The sequence below is a fragment of the Cicer arietinum genome, chromosome 5 (assembly GCF_000331145.2).
Source record: "Cicer arietinum cultivar CDC Frontier isolate Library 1 chromosome 5, Cicar.CDCFrontier_v2.0, whole genome shotgun sequence".
NCBI classification, from domain to species: domain Eukaryota; kingdom Viridiplantae; phylum Streptophyta; class Magnoliopsida; order Fabales; family Fabaceae; genus Cicer; species Cicer arietinum.
The window spans coordinates 71,042,945-71,060,961 of record NC_021164.2 but is presented as its reverse complement, the minus strand read 5'-3'; the positions used below and the strand labels follow the sequence as shown (position 1 = coordinate 71,060,961).

The window sequence follows — 18,017 nt, the reverse complement described above, 5'->3', positions numbered from 1 at the left end:
TATCAATATCAATATCAATGTACATATCTATATATATTAAACAAAATATAATTTTTCTAACAAAATAATTTTTAAAAAATCTGAAACAAACATCCTTTAAACTCTAAAACATAATTCTTGGTTTCAAAGAATATATTTTTTTTTTTTGAAACAAATGTACCAATTATTACCTCTCAAACAAATATGGAAGAACTACTGAGTTGTTGACTAATTGAATGGCTACCGAATATTGAATATGGAACGACTACCAAATATGGAATAGCTACCGAATATGGAATGACTACTGAGTAATTGTCTAATTGATAGAATTTAAAATAGGAAATAATATTATTAATATAATAATAAAAAATAATATTAATAAATAATTAAATATATATAGGTCGGTCTGTCATGCCTAATAGACTTCTTTATAAGTCTGAACCTGACCTATTTAAATAAATAGGCTTTACAAATTGCCCAAGCCTAACCTTTTTATTAAATAGACCGGACCAGGCCATAAGTAGGCTAGATTATAGGCCCCTGTCGGACGGCCTAGCCTAGCCTATTCTCCCTGTCGAACAGCCTAGCTTATTTCCATCCCTAAGAGTAAGGTGGAGAGAATACTGTGAGAGAGAACAGGAAACGAGGGAGTGAGATGAAAGAGAGTGGGATTGGGTTTGTTTTATTTTATTATAAAGTAGTGTCTAACCCGTGTGTCGCACGGAAACAAACGACGATCTTAATAATTAAATTGTTAATTTAATATATATATATATATATATATATATATATATATCAATTTTCATAAATTTTATTGACATTAAATACACAACTTGACTTACAAAAATAATTTACAATGAAAAAAATAAAAAAAAATTTAATCATAACCTAACTTAAAAACTACTTTCTTACAAGATCAATGTTACTTATCAAAAGCATGACTCCAACACCACTCTTTAATCTTGATGATGCCTTATTTTTTTATTCTCCAAAGAATCTTTTTTTCTTTCCAAAAAAACTTATTATAAAATAATACTTTTAATTTTAAACAAATAAAAACAATAATTATTAAAAAAATTAAATAATTAGATTAGATGAAATAATAATTTTTAAAGTAATGGACATGACATATATAAATTAAGTAAATTAGTAAATATAAAGATAAGTAAGTAACTTAATAATGAATTTTTATTTTTATTATTCAACATAGTATGTTATTTATATGAAATACATGACATTTAAGAATTCATATAAATTTTGGTGTTTCTAATGGCAAAATATCTTTCATTTCGGTGCTACTGATAAAATACTACAGAGAAATAATCTTCCCATTACAAAAAAGTTACAATACACGTAAAAACTATGATTATCTTTTATATTTGAATGAATCCTTTGAATTCTTTTATCTTTGAATGAATCCTTTGAATTTTTTTGAATTTGCATTATATTTAAAAATAAATTTTGAATGTAAAATGTATAGTATATTAGTAAAATTAAAATGTAACTATTTAAAATAGTAGTTTTTGAAAAATTATTATACACTTTCACATGACTGTGAACTCACTCATCAAATCGTGACGTAATAGATTGGTTAAAGTAGCGTTTGAAGATCATGATGTAATAGATTTGTTAAAGTAGCGTTTGACGTTCGAAAAACCACTACTTTCAATAAAAACTGTCGTAAATGTAATGAATTGTATTTTTTTTTTAATTCCTAAATAAATTTATTTTTCTTTTAATCTTTTGGAAATAAGCCTAAATAAATTTTATATTTACTTAAATAAATTATTATTATTTGACATAGATCTACAATATTTTGAGACAAAATTTAGAAACATAAACAATAAAAAAATATATATATAACAAAATAGTAATATTTTTTTATAAATAAAATAAAATAATAATGTCATATTGAAATAAATTTACCATAATTCATGTCAACATATTTACCAAATTAATTGATGTCAACATTTTGAATTGATGTCTATGTACCATTTTGCAGCAAATTCAATGTGAAATAGTGTCCGATTGTTCCATATATCCCAGAAAGTTTGTCATAGACAACCCAGTAAAATTGTACATAGTTCCTTCGAGAATATTAATATCAAATGGAGAAAGAAAACCAAGGTTGCTTCAATTTTATCACCTATAAATATAAATATGAAACACATTTAATACACAACTAATATAATTTAAAATTTGAATTTATAAATGAAAGAATTAAACCTTGTCATCCATCAAACCATTTCCATTGCATAAAATTTATGTTTAAACCAAAATCGATGACTCATTTCTTGGAGAAATTGAAGCAACAAAATCTGAATTTTTTTCAAGATATTAGAGAAAGATAAACACACACAAAAAAAGAATGATATGTATAAGGGAGACCCAAAAAATAAGAGATTATCGAAGGAAAGTCTGATGACACTAAAAAAATTCGTAAAATAAAATAATTTTTTTAATTAAATTAATTTAAAGCGGTGGTTGTTAGAGTAGTGTTTAAAAAACAATTACCTTAAAAACAATGTTTTAAATTTCTGGGAATGAAATCAATGAGTATGGAGAGGCTGTGAGCAAACTGATTTCTAATTTTTAGACCATTGTACTATTTTGCAAATTCAATTTGAATTGGTGTCTGGTTGGTTGTTCTGTATGCTCCAGAGTTAGACGCAATACCAAGAGAATGAAAGTTGTACACAACTCTTTCACGAATAGTAGTCTCAAATCGAAAAATAAGAGTTTTTCGCATTGTTGCTTGAATATTATCACCCTAACAACATGAAACACAATTTTGTTAAATTAATAACATAACAAATAAGTTTGTGTATAATTTAAAACTTGTCATCCATCAATACCATTTCCATAACATACAATTTATAGATCATGACAGAAATATAGCACAGCTCTAACAACCAAATTCCATAACTCATTTTTTTGGAGAAATTGAAGCATCTGATTTTTTGTTCAGACATTGGAGAACGATAAAATGAGAGATTATTGAGGAGAAAAAATAAGAGATTATTGAGAAGCTCCTTTTTTTGGAGAAATTGAAGCATCTGATTTTTTTGTTCAGACATTGGAGAACGATAAAATGAGAGATTATTGAGGAGAAGAGATTATTGAGAAGAGGCCGTTACCTGAGGACGAAATTAACAAGGAAATCTGAAGACATCAAAAGAATTATTAAAAAAAAATATAAAATAATTTTTTTAATTAAATTAAGTTGAATCGGTGGTTGATAAAGTCATGTTTAAAAAATAATTTATTTTTAATTTTTAATTGGCCACTAAATTCTCAAGGTGTATTGTATTTTATTTTTAATTTATTATTCTTATTTTTTTAATTGACCATTAACTTCTCAACGTACGTATGATGTGTAAAGTCCCGATGAAATGCAACTTTACTTTTATTGTAAAAAAAAAAAATCTGCACAATGAGTTATTATTTCTATTAATAGAAACTTAATATTTTCTTAACAGTCTGTCTAACTACACGTCTCATGCCAAATTGTCAAGTTTACTTTATTAGAATGTATAGATTAATTATTATTATTATTTAAAAAAAAAACGGAAATGTCGGTTACTAAATGGCAAAAGAGCAAGAAAAGCAACAACCCTTCTATTTCAGCAGCATTCACTAACTATTTACAAGATCAAAACCAAAACAACGAGTATCAAGGATTATCGCTGCTCACTGTTACTTCTCGGGTATTCTTTTTCTATTTCAATTCATTCTGCAATTGAAAATGTTTCAGACTTTTTTAATAAAAAATAAAAATAAAATGCAATGAATGCAGGTTTTGTATATGTTGGGAGATATCACCGCAGGACCTGCTTTTATGTTCACTCAATGGCTTCAATCTGTTCGTAAACGCACTTCCAATTATCGCTCCTCTGGATTCCCTCGCTCTTCTTCCACCATGCCTTCTTGGTTTCTTCTTACGATTTCCAACTTTTATTATGATTTAATTCATATGCACCGTTGCGTACATGCTCATGATTGCTAATTCATTTAAATTGTGTCCAGTGATGGAGATTTTGCAGATGATACACCAATTGATGAGTTTCTTGAGCAAACACATATTAGTTTGTGGGATAGACTTGGTAAAGCTGAAATGTTGGACATTGAATCAACCTCCTTTTCTTGGGATATGCTCTCTTCACTTCACCATACCGAACACACCAGTGAACCTTCTGAAGATGAAATGAACAGAGCTTTTGAAGTTACTGTCTCTCCATTTTTTATATTTTATATTTTTGAATTACTAACGAGGTGAAAGACATTAGTGAACAATTGTCTTAAAACAAAATATGAAGATTACATTTTTAAAGTTGGTAAAAATGCTATATATATTTTCTTTTTTTCATTTATTCTCATTTGTGTCCAGGTGACAGTAAATTCTGGAGGGGTTGTCTTCTTTGCCTTTTTCAATGTCCTTGGGACTAATGATGCTTCTTCAAAAGAAGCCGCCGCTGTCTTAAAGATATCTTCATCAAGAATGGCAACACAGTCTGAACGCCTCGGATATGAAGTCGCCAAGGAGTTTGGAGTCCAAACTCCACAGGTTATGTTGTGTTCCTTTTTATTTAACTCAACCATGACATCTGCAAGTTAATCTGTAGTTTATCAAATTTGTTTTTTACTTACATATGTAAGATACAGGCTAGAGTCATTCACAATACCAATTTAGAATGGCTCCAAATAAAGAATGCTGCAGAAAAAGCAAAGGATGTAGCAAGTAGTGAGAATGATATAATTGGTGAAACGACATGTTCTGAACTTTTGGAAGCACTCGAGCTTAGTCGATGTCTCTTGTTTATGAGGTACAATTGAAATCTAGTTTTCATATGATAAGGTTTTCAACATGGCTCCAATGACAGCGTGAGATATCTTTGCTTGCCTTGTTACTTTAGTCACCTCTTGAGGATTTTCTTTTATTTCTGAAAATTGTCATGCTCCACTTTTCATGCTAAGGGCATGACCTGATAGTTTCGAATGTGGTGTGCAAAAATATCATCCTATATATTTGTTCCTGCAATGATTCAAGAGATACAATTTTCATAAAAAAATTCAGTATATCAGTCACAGTTTTTGGCAATAACCAAAAAATAACTAAATTTTTTATGCTCTTCTCCATGTGTGAAGTGTGATATTGGAAGTTGGGTTGGTTTGAAAACTATCATATTTAATATTGCTATTTCTCAGAAAAACGATGAAAGCAATTAATATGACATTTTTCTGTGAATTATTCACTTGCAACATAACTTTTGATATTTTTTCTAATGATTCATAATCTTTTGTAGTTATGTGCATGGTTCACCTTTGCTTGAAAGCTCTAGTGCATTTGAATCACAGGATTCTGCCGAAAGAATATCAGCAGACCTTGGCAGGGTAGTGATGCTAGATCTTGTAATAAGAAATGAAGATAGGCTTTCGTGCCATCAACTTAGATGGCGTGGGAACCCTGCCAATTTGTTATTGGCTGAAAAGGCAATCTCTTCAAATTTAGATACAATAGGAGAAGCCTTTGATCTTATAACGAACCGACATGGACCTGGGATGACTAGGATTCTTCAAAAAGAAAGAAGGTCAACTTCAGTAGATAGCATATTGAGCTCTCATACTCATGGTATGGTATCACAAGGCTCTCATCTTTCACAGATAAGAGAATCATCCGATGACGCGAACCTTAAAAGTCAAACATCTGGAGAATCAATGTTTATTGGCTCCAACATTGTGGCTATTGACTCTGTTGTTCCTCGTCGACCCCCTGCTGGAAAACGTGCAGATGATCAGGCTAATTATCCTAAGTTGGTTGAGTTACTACTAAATAGCTCTGATTTTTCCTCTAACTTGTTATATGATATAACCGGAGGAAAATTAGGAAGTCCTCCCTTAGAAGACTTAAATATAACAGTTGATGTACGAGGAAGCGATGAAACATTAATAGTTCATGAGTTCCGCAGTGGTTTTCGTGCTGCTCTCAGGGATCTGCAAAGATTTCATAAATTCCTGCTTACACTTCATCAAAAACTTGATAACTTGTTACGATCGTTTAATAATACTATAAGCAAAATATCATTGGGGGAGTCCGAAAAAGAAGATTCAGTAATTTCTAACTCACCTTCACATAATACTGGTAGTTGTCCCTCTCCAACAAGTAAGGAGAGGTTTTTCATTGATAGCCATCGAGATTTTGGCGATTCAGATTCACAGAGATCTGCTCTAAGGGCATCACCATCTTCAAGCAATAGAGATTTTTGTGACTCTGCTTCTCCTATGTCAAGAGAAGGTTGGCATGGTAAATCCTCTAAAGGATGCGTGGAGCCACTTCATGATTGTCGCTTTACTGCTAAGCTTCGCGATTTTCATAAATTTGCCAAGGTTGGTCTCTAAGTAACATTGTCTGCTGATGCGTTTATCCAAGTTATTGTTTAACTGCATCATTTGCCTTTTTGTTGTTGATTCATATGCTTGTTGTGCAAAATAAAAAGACTTACTGCACATTTATGTCAACAAAATTAACTATTTTTGACAATGGCTTGGATGCGCTCTTGTTGGTTGTTGCTTTTCTGAGTGAGAGCATGAAATCTTGGAAATTTTTTCTGATTTTTTTATTATTTAATTGATGTGGTGTCTTTATCATGCAAAACAACATTGTTTCTACCTTGCATTCCATTTTTTTTCTCTCTTTTGTCTTATACTTTATCATACTTTCCAGGTTGATGCAGAATCTTATAAAGAATTGGAGCATTGGAATGAAATGCTTAAAAATGATGCTATCAAGTTATGCCAGGAGAACAATTTCAATTCAGGATTTTTTGAGGGTAGTGACAGCAACACACTTGTTGATGCATATGAATTGAAGGTATTTGAGTTTAAAATGTTATGTAGAATTATTAAAGTCAACTCATTCATAGGGAATACATATTCATAGAAAGTATTTACTCCATTAACTTTCAGGTCAGACTTGAGCATATCCTTGAGAGGACTGCATTGATAGCTGAGGCTGCAAATACAGAGAGACCATCCGCCATTACAAATAGTCTGTACATCGGTGGAGCACTATCTGCAAGATCTGTATACACAATGCAACACTTGGGAATCACTCATATTTTGTGTTTATGTACTAATGAAATTGGACAATCAGATTCTCAATTTCCCGATCTATTCATTTACAAAAATTTCTCTGTAAGTCATCTCATTTGTCTATTCTTTATCCCCGATAGTTCTACTGATTTATTTATCGAGGTTTTTGCATAAGAATCAGCTGCCTTCCTTCTTGTTTAAGCCTTGTTTATATTATTTATTCATGCATTTTCAAATAGGACTAATCTAGTTTTTATTGGCAATTGTAGCAAATATTTTTGTGAGAAACAGTTGATTCCTAATGCTTGTGATAACATCTCCACTGTAATATGCATATTAGCCTTGATATAAATGGCTCTCACTGAAATTTTGGTTTTCAATAAAGTCTGACGAAAAGTCACTACTCTAAAAACTAAATCACTTTTGTCAAAAGCTTAAACAAACAGGCTCTTATGCTTGTTGTTGTACACATCAACAAAAAATATCTGTTGACTTAAGATATCAAATGTACTCTTGAGCTAGGAAGAAATCTTCGTATTTGTTTTCACTCTCCTGTATGAACAGGTGTGCGACAATGAGGACGCTGACATCAGCAGCATATTTGACGAAGCTTGTGATTTTATAGAAGATGTTGAGCGAACAGGCCAGAGTGTTTTAGTTCATTGCTTCGAAGGGAAAAGTAGAAGTGTCACTGTAGTCCTTGCTTACTTGATGCTCAGAAAGTAAGTAAACCTATTAATTAATATCGCCTAAAGTTGAAACTAGTGTTTTGTGGAGCCAGCCCTCCATAACCAAGTTATGTTGCAATCATATTAAATAGTTTAATCTTAATGACAAATTATACTATTAATTATTTACATGGTTGGTTAGGTGCTTCAAAACAATCTAAGTATTCTTATAAGTTTTATCGGAACTGAAATTGTTTGTGATGCAGGAAGTTCACATTAATAGAAGCATGGAATGCTATGAAAAAAGTTCACCGTCGAGCGCAGCCGAATGATGGTTTTGCTAAGATCTTACAAGAACTTGATCAAAAACTGTATGGGAAGGTTTCAATGGAGTGGCAGCGGAGGAAACCAACTATGAAAGTTTGCCCAATATGTGGCAAGAATGCCGGATTGAGCAGCAGTTTCCTTAAGCTACATCTACAAGATCACAAAGGCTATCATCAGGGAGTGTAGATAGTGCCATGACGATGGAAATCCAAAAGGCATTAACCAATTTGAATAGTAGCCGTGGTGGGAGTGTTAGCCCCATAGGCAATTTCATTCAATGAGAGATTAGTAGTATATTTCTCTTAGGTCATTTCAGATTTATTGTTCAAAATTTTTGTAGCATCTTAATGGCTGAGATTGCTTTAGTTCACATGTAATATAAATCATCTGATCTAAAATCAATGGTCAATATTGATTACTGCAGATAACCGTGTATATTACAACTGCAAGAAATCCAGATCCAATCTTCTTCTAAAATGTGTAAAGTAGAAGAGGAGTTTATATTAGCCATGCAAAGCAATTAAGCATATTCCTTTGAGAGCTAGTATGTGATACTGTCACAATTAACCAGACAATGGGCTGTTTGAGTATCCTTACAATATATAAGTTTGGGGCAATGAAGCTTGATTTAAGAATAAATAGAAGTTTCATTACGGAATCTGGAACGCTGTTGCTGGGTTGTTTACATGGGAAGCAAACAGCAACTGTATCATTCTATAAACTAGGAATACAACCCATACCTGAAAAACATGTAAACCTCTCTGTACATTGGAGTACACATATTTCATACATATCTAACTGTCCAGAATTTGTCGTTGTTGTACAAGTATGTGATTACATGTCGAGCAATAAATATGCAATAGTAGTACAGTACTATACAGCAAAGCTGGGATGTTACATTATAACAGTTCAGTGAAAACATGAAAAGACTCTGGCTTCCAATGAAATAGCTGGTGGATGCACATGGCCAAGGCATGCCATACACGGCTCTTTTTCATCATTCCCACACCCTTTTTAGTTTTCCCCTATACCCCCTGTTCCTGCAATGTTAACCCCTCAAATTGATTTTGCTAGGCTTCTAAGGGAAAACATAACTGCGCCTATCAGTAATAAATTAAGAGATTTAGGTTTATTGACAAGTAAAACATACTATGACTATGCTTTAAATAATTCAAGTACATACTTCATAGAAAAGGTAACTACTTTATACAGGAAGAGCCTCTGGTAATGACTCCGGGTTTCCGCTGCTACCATTGAGAACAATCACATTCCCGTCAGAATCAACATCTACTATAACAGAGTCACCCTCTTTGATCTCTCTAGCAAGCATCTTTTCAGCCATGCTATCCTCCAAAAGCCGCATTATAGCTCTTCTTAGAGGCCTAGCTCCGTAACTAGGATTATAACCTTCCTCAACCACCCTGTCCCTAAATCTTTCTGTTACTTGAAGTTCAATATCTTTGGTCTCCAGTCTCTTAAACACCTCCTTGAGCATTATGTCTGCTATATCCTTCACCTCCAATTTTGTGAGTTGCCTGAAAACAATCATTTCATCCAACCTATTTAGAAACTCTGGCCTAAAGTATTGTTTTAGCTCCTCAGTCACCAAGCTCTTGATTCTATTATAACTGCTGTCTTTCTCATCATAATCCAGATCGAATCCAATTTTGCGGCCACCTTTCTCAATCACACTGCTTCCAACATTTGATGTCATTATAAGAAGTGTGTTTTTGAAATCCACAGTTCTTCCCTTACTGTCTGTTAGTCTTCCGTCTTCAAGGATCTGTAGCATCATGTTGAAAACATCAGGATGGGCTTTCTCAATCTCATCAAACAGTACAACAGTGTAAGGACGACGCCGAACTGCTTCAGTCAATTGACCACCTTCGGTGTAACCAACATATCCAGGAGGTGAACCAATAAGTTTGGAGACAGTGTGCCTTTCCATAAATTCACTCATGTCAAGACGAATCATGGCCTCTTCAGAGCCGAAGTAGTATGCAGCCAATGCTTTGGCCAACTCAGACTTCCCCACACCAGTTGGACCAGAAAATATGAAGCTGGCAATTGGACGATTAGGGTTCTTCAATCCAACCCGGGCTCTACGGATAGCCCGACTAATGGCTTTCACAGCTTCATCCTGGCCAATGATTCTCTTGTGTAAAGTATCTTCCATCTTGAGGAGGCGATCAGATTCATCTGCTGAGACTTTGTCAACCGGTATGCCCGTCCAGGAGGACACAATATGTTGTATGTCAACTTCAGTTACAAGAGGACCTTCATCTCCAGCCTCACTCTCTGCTTTGTTCATCTCCTTGCCTTTCTCTACAACTGATGAGATCTGTGCCTTTAGATCCATTTCTTTATCACGCAGTTCTCCAGCCTATTCAGAAATTCATGTGTCATCAAGTCACAAATTATTGACCAAAAAATTGTACATTCGAATCAGGAACATACCACTGGGGTAACACTAAACCGTTCTTTGAACTCAACGAACTAGAAGCAGAGATTATTCTAGGCCAACAGTAAAATTTCAGGCATTCTTCTTATATTTACTCAAGCACGAGTATTATTTTTCATAGACAAACAACGCATTAGATAAAGGTAGTTGACAATCTTCCTGAAATGTTTGATGTTAAAACTTTACAAGTTAAATCTTCGGTGAAAAAAGTTACCTTTTCAAAGTCTTGGTTGCGAACAGCTTCCTCTTTCTCCTTGACAATCTGCCTGACTTCCTTGTCAAGTTCTTTTGCCTCTTCTGGCAACTGGAAGCACATAATAACCCAACTAGCTAAATAATAATTGAAGCTAGAACTTCTAGTTAAAGGGTAGACAAACAAAATACCTGAGCATGTTGAAGACGGACTCGTGAGCCAGCTTCATCAATCAAATCTATAGCTTTGTCTGGCAGAAATCGATCACTGCAAGGGACAAACATTATTATACGCCGGGAATCACTTTGAAAAGATCAGATGAGCATTTTGATTAACATAGATATTAATCAAACAGCTATTAGAAGTCCAACTTATGAAGCCCATATATTTATATGACATTGGCACAACATGACATGCATATGGAAAATTCTTAAAATTTAAAGACATGATTCAGCCTAAATACATTAACATGAAACATATTTTACATAGATGCATGTGTGAAGAGAAATTGACTATTTTTCATTAAAATAATATCTATACCAGCATAAATGACATGGCAAAATGAATAGAGGAGGAGCAAATAGACGAATCATGACAAACCTGATATACTGGTAAGAAAGTTGCGCAGCAGCTACAAGAGCCTCATCGGTATAGCGGAGCTTGTGGTGAATCTCATAACGTTCTCTAAGTCCTTTCAGTATTTGTATGGTTTCATCCACAGTTGGTTCTGGTACTTTAACTGGCTGGAATCGTCTCTCCAAAGCTGGATCTTTTTCAATGTGCTTCCTGTATTCGTCCAATGTTGTGGCTCCAATACACTGCAGAAATATTTCAAGTCAATACTGTTTAGTACAATTTTACTATAAACAACAGAGAGTGGATTCCATCAAATCGATGAATTTACAAGATGCTCGTGACAGTGAGAATAATGTGGACATAATGCACTTCCAAATGTGTCTACATTGACCATTCTGTAATCCCTTATTGACCAAGACTGAAACAATAGAAAATGCCAACACTTGAATTTTTAGATTTAAAATTCCAATACTAATTGAATACTTCAGCATATATTATTTAATTCTGGCCCCAGCCACAATTTGTGACCACACTGAACAACCGGAAGACGGATCATATATTATTTTCGTATAATGTGCAGTTTCTATAGAAACTTTATGAACAGAGAAGGTTACTTTCTCCTATGAAAAAGTTCAAGAGTGGTGCTAAATGCCTAATACATCCAACAACTAATAACCAATTCATTCATCCTCCTGGATATAACACAATGACTTCAACCTTCAAGGACAGAGTCAACAAGCAATAAATCCATTTTGAGAAAAATCCTACCTGTAGTTCACCTCTTGCTAGAGCTGGTTTTAGGATGTTAGCAGCATCAATTGCACCTTCAGCTGCTCCTGCTCCAATTAGAGTGTGCACTTCATCGATAAAAAGTATTATTTCATCACTTTGTTTGATTTCTTCCATCAGTTTCTTCAACCTTTCCTCAAACTCACCACGGTATTTGGTTCCAGCTACAAGCAGACCCATGTCAAGGGTTATAACCTAGTTCATGTGAACAAAGCATATTATAAGAATACGTTGGCTGAATAAAATCATTCATTATCACATGCTTTCAAATAACAGTTTAAGATTTTGGAAAAGTTGATAATAGCATGGCATCAAAGCCTCCTTCGCCAACTTGTGAGGACTTCGAACCTTGACAGTCATTTTTCTAAATAAAAATTGAATTTCAGCTTATGGTAAAAGTGAAACAACGCATTAATGACAATTCAAGCCTAAAGGACTCTTCACAAAGGGGTGTGTCGGGAACAAATATAATGGAAAAGATATCAGTGGTTAATTACTCAATCAACATATATGACCCCTTGAAACAGCATTGATGTCAAAAACAGACTGTTGTATGCCAAATACAATTGAGCTAAGCCAAACTCATCAAAATCATATTACACTCCCAGAAATCCAGCAATTAAAAAATACAATACCTACTCTACACTTAAATGTTAATATGAAATTAATTAATAATGGAAACCATGTGACTGAAATGCAATAGCACTTCCTAGATACTAGCTTAATCATCCAGGTGCCCTAAACAATTTTGTCAACACGTAAAATTCCACAGAGAAAAATAAAAAACGATATTTTCATAATAACTTGAATACAACAAAAACGTTCAAAGTGACAATGGTACTCAAATATAGAATAACAAATCATCTAAATGGAACGCAATTTTTAAATGGTAGAGGTTAAATGTTTTCTTTCTATTAACCTTTTTTCCCTCAATAGTTTCAGGTACATCACCATTTGCAATCCGCTGAGCAAGACCTTCGGCAATTGCGGTCTTGCCAACACCAGGTTCGCCAATAAGACAAGGATTATTTTTGGTGCGCCGGCCTAAAATTTGGGTGACACGTTCAATTTGTGGCTGCCTTCCCACAACAGGATCCAACTTTCCCTAAGGGACAGATAACAAACAATTTAGCTTTTATGCACCAAGTAGTATCACCCACCACCAGTAATGAAGAAAACTAGGAATTGTCATTACCTCTTCTGCTAACTTTGTCAAATTGGTACCATACTCCTCCAAAGTTGGCATCTTATTGTTACTACTTCCAGAGCCAACAGTAGCAGTTACACTGTCAGCACTCTCACCCACCATGCGAATAACCTGTATGCCCATTCCGTGGAAATTTTCAGATAATGCAAATTAAGAAAAAAAACTAATGTAAATATTATCATTTAGTAAAAAAATATAAATGAAGGCATAATACTAGCCTGTGTGCGAATATTAGTAGGATCAGCGCCTAGGTTTTCAAGAACACGTGCTGCTACACCCTCACCCTCTCGAAGAAGACCTAGAAGCAAGTGCTCTGATCCAATATAATTGTGACCTGAAATTTTCATGGTGTAAGAGTCAGAGTTTTAATAAGCTAAGACTTATAATTGAATATAAAGTTTATTCCAAACACAAGCCAACCACTAAAAAAATCCTAGATAGGCTCCAGCTCAATTTTCGAACGCAATCAAAGCAAGATAGTAACTTTCCGGTCCTTTTTATAAGAAATATAAGACCAAATCATCAAGGCCAAGGAAAAGCATTTAAAGGAGTTTCATTTTTTCCAAAAATACCCATAATAATCATTAAATGTATCCACTTGCATAGGGACTATGTCAGTTTCTAGTTAACATAAATCTCACAATAAAATAAGGATGTAAAAGGAATTTCAGCAATTGATACACTTAGCTCTACGTTTCTTATAATTAGACCCAAAAAATAGCTCAATTGTTTCTTATAAAAATGACTGAAGGGAGTACCATCTAGTGGTGGCACACCATGTATTAAGGGTTTGGAGCAATCGCATGGATATAAGTACAAGGGATAGGCAAAATATCTTTATGGTTCATGATTCCTTTTACTTTTTTCTTTAACATTTGATACAATAATCTGGCAGCTTATTAGATTCTCTACTCTTGCATTATGTTCTTCCTCCTCTATAAGAAAACAAAACTGAGACGAGTCCTCATCTTCTCGAGTAAAATAGATAAATGTATCAAACCCAACATAACCAAATCACCTCTACATTATTTCAAGCTACAATTACACGACATCAATTGCAGGGAAAACTGCTAAGTGCGAAAAACCTCTATTAAAGATACAAATGCTTTCTGCAACTTATTAATTAGGTACTAAAATATAATAGAGGAAGGTGAAGAAATGCATACCAAGTTGGCGAGCTTCCTCCAGTGAAAGTTCCAAAACACGCTTTGCACGGGGAGTAAACGGAATCTCAACAGCAACAAACCCACTACCCCTTCCAATTATCTTCTCCACTTCCACACGTGCATCTTTAAGGTTGATTCCCATAGACTTTAAAACCTTGGCGGCGATACCAGTGCCTTCACCAATAAGACCCAAGAGAATCTGCTCTGTTCCAACAAAATTGTGACCAAGACGTCTTGCTTCCTCCTGAGCTAGCATTATCACTTTGATTGCTTTCTCTGTGAAACGCTCAAACATGGCTTTGGGTATGCATCTGGTAGCCCTTGCTCGCCGTGAAGAAGAAATTGCAATTGATACCTTTGAGTGAAAATCTAGTCCAGGTCTCAGCATAGTATCTAAATGATTGAAAGTACGAAGTCCTGAGAAACCTGGCATTCTTAATCTGTTTGTTCGGAAAGCACACATCATTTTGACTGATCTTTTTGATTTTCCCGATGCCTTGTGTTGGTTTTGCCTGTGCCCAGCCACTAAGCCAGGAACATTAATTGGCTGAGCCAAAACCCTAGCCATGATTCCTGAGTAGCTGCATTTATTATTAATAAAACATATTAGCCAACAGTTAATACTCTTGAAGCAGTAGAATGCATAGGCATGTGAGATAAATCTTTTAAGATTAAAAACAAAACAAAAAAGTCCTCATAACCAGCATGGTGTAGCCAAAACCATGAATGACACTTCAAGTAACACACTAGAGTATAAAGGAAAATAAACACTCATATAGATACTCAATAAAATGCATGTCCAACTCCCTCCTCAGTCCTCACACCAAAAACTAATATATTTCAGTAAAAATTGTTATTGGAGCACAATATATAAACGAAGGTTCAAGTAAAGAAATTTGCCAGCGTAGTTTAACAAACCAACAAATGCCAAGAATCAGAGTTTGTTTTGAAATGACTCCTAAGCTACTATATAGGAATGAAGTTCAAAAATATGTTTAGTGCCTAAATTAATTAAGTTGGACGAATTTGAGAGAGGAACAAAGAGTTGCTTCAAATGACCCCGTTAAACATTCTTTTAATTTAACATAAGATAAGGTAAGATATATTGAGTGATTTGGTGGTGCAAGGAAGTTGAGTGCATGTAATCCATACTCCATTCTGCTTCCTAACTTGTCAAACTCCATTTTCTTCTTTTCATTAAAATCTAACCAATAAAAAAATCACAGGCAATTTCCACTTTGAAAGGTTTCAGCGATTTCTATTAAAAAACAATATTAATTTAAATTCAGGTATGAATGCAGGACTAAAGTAAAAACAAACAACATACTCGGAGCCAGGAAAAAGTTAATGTTTAAAAATTGACAAGAAAAATAAAATTCATCTAATATTGATATAGTTCCTTATAGTTTTCCCCCAAAAAAAATATAAATTAGTGCTCCAATATTACTATAAAGATAAATAAAATAAAATAAAAAAAAAAAAAACAATTTATAGTAGTTGCAAATACTAGAAGAACAAACAACGATTAAAAAATATATAGGATAAGGAAATCACTAAGCAAACGCCAAATAACTCCAAAAAAAACCTAATTGAAACAGTTTTTTCAGTTATCAAAACCCCCCAAAACTAAAGTAATAGTAACACGCATCATCAACGAACGAAATTGAGCAAAATTGAAAGGAAAAAAAAAATACTGACCGTAAGCACTTCCCCCAAATAAACGGATAAGATAGAAGGATTTCAACCAAAAAGTTTGATAGTAAAAAACAAAAAATAAAAGAGAGAGATACTTAAGGAGCTGAGCTGGTAAGGGAGAAGAAGCTGTTTATATATAATAATTAATTATTTAATAATAATGATAAGGGGAAGCAAAGAGGAGGAAGGAATAAAATAAAATTGTGGTGACAAATTGGCTCAGTGGACAAGTTAAATAACACACACATACACAAGATAATTAAATATCTCTTTCTTTTTTTATCTTTATGTTTCTAATCTGGTGCTATACTGTGCCTTCCTGTACCTTCTCCCACTGAATCATATATTCCAAGTTTGATCTTGATGATATAAATGTACGTCGATTGATTCGAGTTTGTGTTTATATACGTGACACGTGCCGGCCGCCATTTCACTTCACTAGTTATGGCCCCACCAGATTAATGATTGTTTTTTTACATCAAAACTACTTCTCTTCCCCTTCGTTTGTATTTTTTTTATCGACATATCTCTTTTTTTAAAAACTTAATTAAAATGACCCATTTTAAAAAATAATATTACTAAAATGTTTTATAAATCTTACCTTAAAGATGCGATCAAGTGAAGAACTATTTTTTTCAATAAGAATTTCATCACGAAAAATGACCAGCTACTTCGTTTATTTATTTTTTTAATTTTAATTTTTGAAAATTATTAATTTAATTAATAAAAAACAATTAAAATATTTAAAAATAAAATTATATTAATAAAAACAAATAAAATATATTCAATTGAAAAATAAAATACATCAAATTTAATACGGTTGACTAGATGTGTCAAAACAAATAACATCTTCATAATATTTTATAGATAAAATAGTAATACAATTTTAGTTTGTTAACCACCCCCTCTTATTTTTACTTCGATTTAATAAATAAATAAAAAATATAAATAATAAAAATAAAATACTGTTAATATAATTCACAAAATAATAATAATAAAATATTTTAAATAAATCAAAATACATTTAATAGAAAAAAATAAATCAAACTTAATACAACGGAATAAATGTGCCAAAACAAATAAGTGTCATTTCTGTATATACTAACAACTTAATTCAATTTTGTTAACGACTTCTCCTGTTTTTTTTTTTTTTCCAGATCAAATAAATAAAAGATAATAATAATAAAGTAAGTTATATTAATAAAATAAAATATATTACATTAATAAAAAAATACCACAGATTGAAAAAAAAAAAACATCAAATTTAAATCAATGATTTCCATCTAAATGTCATCCAGTTTCGCACCTAAGCGGCCGTCGAACTCGTTTAGCGATTTGAACCAGTTGAGGTTGTAATTTTAATCATTATCCTATAAGTTGTACGTGAATTAGAACCACTACCAACTGTTTCTCTGTATAATTTTGAGTTTTAGGATTATACATAGAATCAAAAATAGTATAAGTCGACTCAGGAGTTTTGTGATGAGTTCTAAACAAAGAGAAAATCCTGCTCTCTATCAGATAAACAGGGTTGATATTTTTTGCACTGACGAAACGTAATATGGAACTTCTGCAGAGGCATGCGGTAAGGTGATGATAAAGACGGTGTTTGATGCATGGTTTGTTGTCGTGAGGTTGATTGAGGGGTTGAGTGTGAGGATACGATGAATGTTGCAAACGTGAATCACACATATATTGTTCCATATATATATATAATTTGGTGCGACGTCTAAATCAATTCATATATTCTTTATTGTGGCGTAAAACCCCTTCTACGAATTGACCTTGCAATACGTAATTATCACGTTCATTCCAATGTTTTATCTCTTCTTTCCAAGCTCAATTCTGATTATCATCAATGTCACGC

The 18,017-nt window shown here is 33.1% G+C and overlaps 2 protein-coding genes across 4 annotated transcripts; one reads left to right on the top strand and one right to left on the bottom strand.

The window, feature by feature from the left end:
- Nucleotides 1-3,552: 3,552 nt before the first annotated feature.
- On the top strand, nucleotides 3,553-9,605 carry LOC101490179 (dual specificity protein phosphatase PHS1-like). Its single transcript, XM_012716150.3, is given in 11 exon segments — nucleotides 3,553-3,686; nucleotides 3,776-3,909; nucleotides 4,006-4,201; nucleotides 4,367-4,543; nucleotides 4,642-4,802; nucleotides 5,283-6,363; nucleotides 6,701-6,847; nucleotides 6,943-7,170; nucleotides 7,633-7,790; nucleotides 8,003-8,217; nucleotides 8,220-9,605. Coding segments are annotated over 10 exon segments (2,613 nt in total). The 5' UTR covers nucleotides 3,553-3,686; nucleotides 3,776-3,784; the 3' UTR covers nucleotides 8,345-9,605.
- On the bottom strand, nucleotides 8,801-16,315 carry LOC101489433 (chaperone protein ClpC, chloroplastic). 3 transcript variants are annotated; one of them, XM_004501689.4, is made up of 11 exons: nucleotides 16,154-16,315; nucleotides 14,456-15,036; nucleotides 13,508-13,623; nucleotides 13,278-13,400; nucleotides 13,002-13,187; nucleotides 12,062-12,277; nucleotides 11,318-11,535; nucleotides 10,909-10,984; nucleotides 10,739-10,828; nucleotides 9,247-10,446; nucleotides 8,801-9,163 (listed from the first exon to the last, which is right to left on the bottom strand). In XM_004501689.4, exons 2-10 carry the CDS (start codon nucleotides 15,021-15,023, stop codon nucleotides 9,268-9,270), a joined length of 2,772 nt encoding a protein of 923 aa, XP_004501746.1. In that variant the 5' UTR covers nucleotides 15,024-15,036; nucleotides 16,154-16,315; the 3' UTR covers nucleotides 8,801-9,163; nucleotides 9,247-9,267. The 3 variants fall into 3 exon arrangements, with proteins under 3 accessions (XP_004501746.1, XP_004501747.1, XP_004501745.1); XM_004501690.4 differs by having other exon boundaries at nucleotides 9,267-10,446; XM_004501688.4 differs by having other exon boundaries at nucleotides 8,801-10,446.
- Between the last annotated feature and the right edge of the window lie 1,702 nt (nucleotides 16,316-18,017).